The sequence below is a fragment of the Octopus bimaculoides genome, chromosome 14 (assembly GCF_001194135.2).
Source record: "Octopus bimaculoides isolate UCB-OBI-ISO-001 chromosome 14, ASM119413v2, whole genome shotgun sequence".
NCBI lineage: Eukaryota > Metazoa > Mollusca > Cephalopoda > Octopoda > Octopodidae > Octopus > Octopus bimaculoides.
The window spans coordinates 27,480,332-27,487,030 of record NC_068994.1 but is presented as its reverse complement, the minus strand read 5'-3'; the positions used below and the strand labels follow the sequence as shown (position 1 = coordinate 27,487,030).

Sequence of the window (6,699 nt, the reverse complement as noted above, 5' to 3'; positions counted from 1 at the left end):
TCCCCCCCCCCCCACCATGATTCCTAAAATTTCAACTTTTTTTTCAAAATTTGTTTTTAATCGTAGTTTTAAAATACAAACAATTAGAATCTGCCATTTGTTTCTGTTTCTAATTTCAAAATAATTCTCAGAAGAAAAGGTGTGTGATTTAAAAAAGATTTGGTTGTTATTTTTTAGCACATCCCATGACCACCCAGTACCTCCATTGTTTATTTGTTAATCTGATATGTATTGATGCTTTTCAATATTTTTCTCCATATAAACACATTTAATGGAATAATGATGCACTCAAGGATGGCCCATTGCTGGGATTTAAACAAAAAACTTTTTGTAATTTAAATTCTTAATTGCCACTCTGCACCAAGAGTGTGTGTATGTGTAAGGAAAAACATTTACTAACAGAAAAGTATGCTATTAAAATAAACTATCTTTTACATGCTTTTTTTAAATCACTGTGGATAAATCCCAGCAATGACCTCAATCTCTCCAATACCTGTGTATTGGAGCCTCTGTAAGGATTTATCGGGAGAGAGGAGTCAAAAAATCTTAATCAAAAAAATTTGTTTTGCATAATTGTATGAGGTCCAGTGTGTAGAACAAAAATTTGTAAAAAAGTGTTTGAAAATACAAAAAGTTGAAATGTTATAACCAGTTACATGGTGTGCTTTGATCCAGAATCCATAATAAGCTGGGTGCATATGTGAATATTTTTAACTTTCTGAATTTGGATTTCAAATATTATTTTGAAATTATAAACTGAAACAAATGACAGATTCAGACTGTCTATATTTTAAAACTATGGTTTAAACAAAAAAATTTAGAAAAAGAGCTGAAATTTTAGGATTTATGGGAAGAAGGAGAATTAAAAAAAAAAAAAAAAAATTTTCTTTTGCATCATCATATGAATTCCTGTGTGTAGAATACAAATTTGCAAAACTTTTCTGAAAGTTCCAAAATATGAGAAAGTCACGAGGGATTATATGGAGTGCTTAAACAAGAATTCTGCCTAACAATAAATAAACAAACAAAAACAACTTCCTTTATTGGCCAGAGGAATTCCATAAAACAATGATTACAAACATGTTTGGGTGTACATTTCCAATACATAGCAGAAGGGGTATATACATAATAGAAGTATAACAGATAACAAAACATGTTAGGATGTATATAAACAATAAAAAAAGGAGATACTACTTTTTAATTTTTTTCCTCAAAAACAATTTTCTGTATCATATTTAGATGAGCTTTTATACATAAGTAAGTGAAGTGAACTCACTTTTGAGTTATCTTTAAAAAAGTTCACCCATGAATCCATGTTTGTATTCTTATGCAAATCTTGTTTGAATATGGGTAAGGTTGCATAGCACTCTTGGCTTTCAATAAATTCTTACCATTCATAAGATTTCAGTGGTGACTAGACTGTACTACTGAATCATCATGCTTAGTCATGAAGCAAATAATTAAGTTCTTTTACTTTCACCCTTGTTGTTTTGGCTTCAGTTTGAGTTCCACATGACTGCTAGTGTCATGTCATTCAAGAAAAGCTTTGAAATTGTTTAGAAGAACAAAGAGAAATGGGGGAGAAATTTGATACAGTTCTAGTCCCATTCATCTAGAGGTCATGTGCCTGTAGAAGAAGCCTCATTGGCCAACAGAAGCTGAATGTCACTCAAGGAGCAGATTGTTGGTTGGTATCAGTTTCTTGGGAAATCAATTAAAGGCAGAAAGGAGAGAGTGGCATAATTATCAAGAGAGGTGACACTACTGTGGAGAGATAAACTGAATTTTCCGATCATTTCTGAGCAAGCAATACAGTCCAACTTGAAAATGTGCTTCATATGCATGACAAATGCATCAAGAAAGGAAAATTTAAGCCCTGAGAAGAACTGTTCAATATCACCAAAGTCCACAGTGAATGACTCAGTGCTGATGACAAAAAGCTGTACTCCATTCAACTTCAAAGCTGCAAGCAAGTACACTATCTATCCATCCAAGAGAAGATGCTCTAATGCTGAAACCTCCCATTCTTTATCAAACCCAACAGCCCTGGATACTGCCAGTGACTCTGAAGAAGAGACTGAAAATTACAATTATGGTGAAGAGGACAGAGTTGATCAAAATGATAATGATAGTGATGGTACTTATTCCTCCACAAGAAGGCACAACAAATCTGCAGTTGGTACAAGACTTGTAACTGGAACAAACGTCTCTACCAACAAAGCTGTGAAAATCTGCAAACAGTTGTCAGAGATGGGCATTGATATCCCAGCTCCTAGTCAGTGAGGCATTTACAAGGAACTCTTCAAGGAAGCTGGTGAAATGAAGAAATACTTGATTGATACACTACGCAATCAGAAATGGAGCCTGCATTTCGATGGTAAACATATAGACGGAATTGAACATCAAGTAGTTGACATAATGAGTGAAACAAGTGAAAGAGTAGGATACTGGTTAAACTGCAGAGAATGTTCTTGAGCAAAGGCTAATATAAACCACAATTTATGAGCTGCCAACACCATGTCTTGGACAGAATCCTGCATGTTATTATGGATGAGAAGCTAGCAAGTGTGAGAAATTTACCCAACATCGAATAATTTTTTGTCAGAGAACCCATGGCATGTTATGAAGAACTCCAAAGCTCCTTCCAGAATGGAACTTATGTTAATGAAGATCAAGCTGGCTGGAGAGATGATATGAAGTTTCTGTTCCACTTAACCCATACCTTCAGGTTCTTCCATGAAAACAGAGACCCACCTTTCATCAAGTTCTAGAAAATACTGAACATCAGTAATGCCAGATGGAATTTGTGAGCAATCTTGGCCCTTTTTGCATTTTTCCTCATGTCACATGTGAGAGAAAGATTGCAGATGGTCTGCCAGTTCATCTCATATGACTGGGCAGACCACTGGTTCAGTGACCAAATGTATAGAGCTGATGATTATGTAGAGCTATTGCAAGCCTTGCTACCCAAGAAGACTGTTTTGAAATGCTTGACAAATCACTGGAAACAAGAACCATCAAAACTAAACATCAGCAGAAGCAATCAATGCTATGAGTGAGCAATTAAGTCATACAAGAACTACATGCCACATGCAAGAACAAAGACAACTTGCCATTGCGTTTGATTCTCTCTAATGTCTTGCCATAACTTGACTATTGACTAATATAACTTCATATGATCTTCTTTATATTGATCTGGAATGCAGAATACAGTTCTTTAAACAGTTATGGATTAAACGTTTTGGATATTTTCCCCTTTTTGTTTATTATTCAACCAGGGTTCTAGTTTTTGGAAATCCACCTAAATGCAACCAAGTGTAAAACTTTCAAAGTTAGTCATGGGTGAACTTTTTTGATCAAATACAAAAACAAAAAAAACATTGATTTTCATTGTTTTCTAACAAAAACTCATCAGAATATGTTATGGGACTATGAAATGGCAAAAAGTTGTATCCCCAATTTACACATTATAGAATGTACAACAGATTACACTTATGTATAATTCCATACAGAAAACAAAGACATTCCTGAAGGTGTGAGAAGTGCCACCTTTGGAGGATCAAATCTCTCAAATTCTAGTCAGTTGCCCATTGCCATCTGGAGTCTCCTAATAGGAATGTTTTGACTGGTTTGTGTACCCATGCTAGAAATAATAGCCAAATACCTCTGAAATTTAATAAAATATACATTGAATGATGTATTCTAGGGTCCACTATTTTGGAAAATCAGATAGATGGTTGTAGCTGACAGCCTTTGGTCACACAAATCTATTCCTCCAGGGTCACTCTGGGACTAAATAACAATTTCTACTCCTACATACTGATATGATTCTACTATCACCTAACAACAACATTCTAATGCTCCACTGATAGCTTTAGCATTGACACTCTATTCTTTTATTTCCAGCTATCAATGATAGTTGGTTACTATACTGTTATAATTGCCCTGTTACTAGAGAGCAAAGGCACTACACACTATGTTTTTAGGTACCATAAGTATCCTATTGCCATACTACAAGCAATGGCACTGTTGTACTGAGTTGCTATATTGCTTGAAAGCAATGGAATTCAGCTACTATACTGTTAACTAGCAATGGTTCTCTACTGCAAGTGAGCAATGGTACAGGAATATGCTTGAAGAGTAGTTCAAACATCTAGCAAATTTAGTAAACATTGTTCAATCTAAGAGATACAGACAGATGTTTGATAACTGAGATTTCATTGTCAGTGAGAATAATATTATCAGCACTAATTGGGTTGAAGTTAATAAATATATTATTAATCAATGATTAATTAGATATGTTGCTGCTGCTGCTGCTGCTGCTGCTGCTGCTACTACTACTACTACTACTACTACTACTACTACTACTACTACTACTACTTCTGTTGCAATGGGTTAGTAGGTGTGTTATACAAAAAGAGAATAATTCTAGGAAGAATTTGTGATGATGAAACTGAAAGGAAAAATCTGGTCAACGGGAATTATTTCAGAAAAATGTACTGAAAGACATAAACTGCAGAGTTGCTTCAGTGACTGGGTTTATGATGAATGCACATTCCCATCAGCAAAGAAAATCTCAACATATTGAATGGAATCATGAAAAGAATTCTCAAAGAGATTCCCTCATTTGGTAAACAAACATGTGTTGAAAGGAGAAGAGAATACATCATTGTAGTAGTAGTAGTAGTAGTAGTAGTAGTAGCAGTAGTAGTAGTAGTAGTAGTAGTAGCTTTAATGTGATGGTAGTGAGGAGTTTACTCAGGCTGGATACACTCAATATACATGTCATGTTTACGATTCTGATAAAAATAAATGATAAATCTATGATACCTTGTTCTGATTTCACATTTGTACATACAACTTTAATACATGAATACATTTTTCTGATTTCACATACATACTTAGAACAAGAGACTGCAAACGTTGCTGAAGAAAGAAGCAGTCGATGTTACAATGCGAAGAGTTAGATATTAGGGGATTAGAAAGAGATTCCTGCAGGTGATTACTGAAAGTGGTGTGGTTGAAAGGAGATGGTAGAATATAATACATGTAAGAGGTATGAGTATAGAAATATGTATATAACCTTTTAGAGTTAAACACGCTAACCTAACAAACAAACCATACCATCAAATATAGTATATTATTAAGTATACATTAAGAAATACACAATATCATGCAAAAATTCTTTTATGAAGAACTTTGTACCTTCTGAGACACGTTAATATGGAATATAAAAGAGATCTCAGCTGATTTTGATGATAAGTATTTGGTAGCTTGATCAACTTGCCAAATCAGCATATAAGAGGCTGAGTATTCCACAGTAATGAGTACCCTTAATGGAGTTCTTAAGGTGAGTCAGTGTGACAAAGTGTAATGGGGCTGACCCTTTAAATAACAGGTACAATCCATTTGATAAGATTCCACACAGTTTCCAATTTCACTCCAAGGCTTGGGTTGTCCCAGGACAACAGTAAGAAATATTTGCTCAAGCCTACAAATATTAAACAAACTGTAATGACAAAAACACTTTGTTTGTCAAACACTTTTATGCGTACACCATTATCAGAAACAATGCATGATCAATTACATTGTGCTGTCATACAGATTGTAGTATGAAACTGACCATATTTCCAAAATATTTTATCATGAGGCAAACTAACAGAACAATACTTTATCACTCCATCCCCTATCACTGGACCTAGATACCAGATATGTTGTGTGTCTAAGTAATAAACTGGATGGTCATGGCTGAAATATCTTTGATCATAGCACAACTTGAGCGTAAATAACAAGAAACACTAACATAAGGGGTGGGGGAATCAGAACAAAATAAAGCCAATACTCTTGACTCTGGGGGTAGTTTTACTTTGTCAATACTCTTACCAACCCATGAAGTGGACCCATGGTGAATAATCTTTACCTTGTCAGATTTACACTGGGATTTCATATCAAGTGGGACTGGAATTAAGCTCCAGTTTCCTCCTTTATCAAAAGAAATGTAGGTTCTTCTTCCACTTTCTTTCAGATTCAGTTCACTTGGTTCCTGATTGGCTAAATAAATTCCTGGCAGACCTCTCACCTGTAAATAGCAGAAAAAACAACTCTTGACATATGTATAACACACACACACACACACACACACACACACAAATATATGTAGATATATATGTATGTACGTATATGTTCAGTTCATGCCAGCATGGAAAATAGATGTTGAATAATGGATATAAAAGAGCATTGTATCTTGCTTGAAGCATTGTGATAAATAAGTAAAATAACAAAATAGTGTAGACAGAAAGTTTCTTACAATGCACAAATGAAAAAATTTAATAACCTTCATATGTTTCAGCCCATCATCAGACACAAACAATCAAGAAATGTGAGCCCAACTGGAATTGTATAGACCAGTGGTTCCCAACCTGAGGTCTACAGAACCATGGTGGTCTGCAAAGCTAGCACTCGGGGTCTGTGAATTAAATTCAAAATTTTATATGAATATATATAGATAAGGATGAGTATATCAAAAAGGGGTCCACGGGAAAACTCTTTTTTAAATAAAGAGGTTGGGAACCATTGGTATAGACTAACATGTATTGACTCTTTACTTCTGATGATGGTGCTTGTACTTAAAAAATATAAATAAAGGTTATCAAACTTTTCCCTTTTTACATCGTAAGAAGCTCTCTATCTTCACGATTT

The 6,699-nt window shown here is 34.6% G+C and overlaps 1 protein-coding gene across 1 annotated transcript in view; it reads right to left on the bottom strand.

Annotated features, from left to right (window-relative positions):
• The window catches only part of LOC106878084 (VPS10 domain-containing receptor SorCS3), a 1,235,712-nt gene that overhangs the window by 189,846 nt on the left and 1,039,167 nt on the right, over positions 1–6,699 (bottom strand). The window contains exon 10 of the mRNA XM_052972785.1: positions 5,921–6,079. Within this exon, the coding sequence (XP_052828745.1) occupies positions 5,921–6,079 (159 nt within the window). The remainder of the gene's footprint in view (positions 1–5,920; positions 6,080–6,699) is intronic.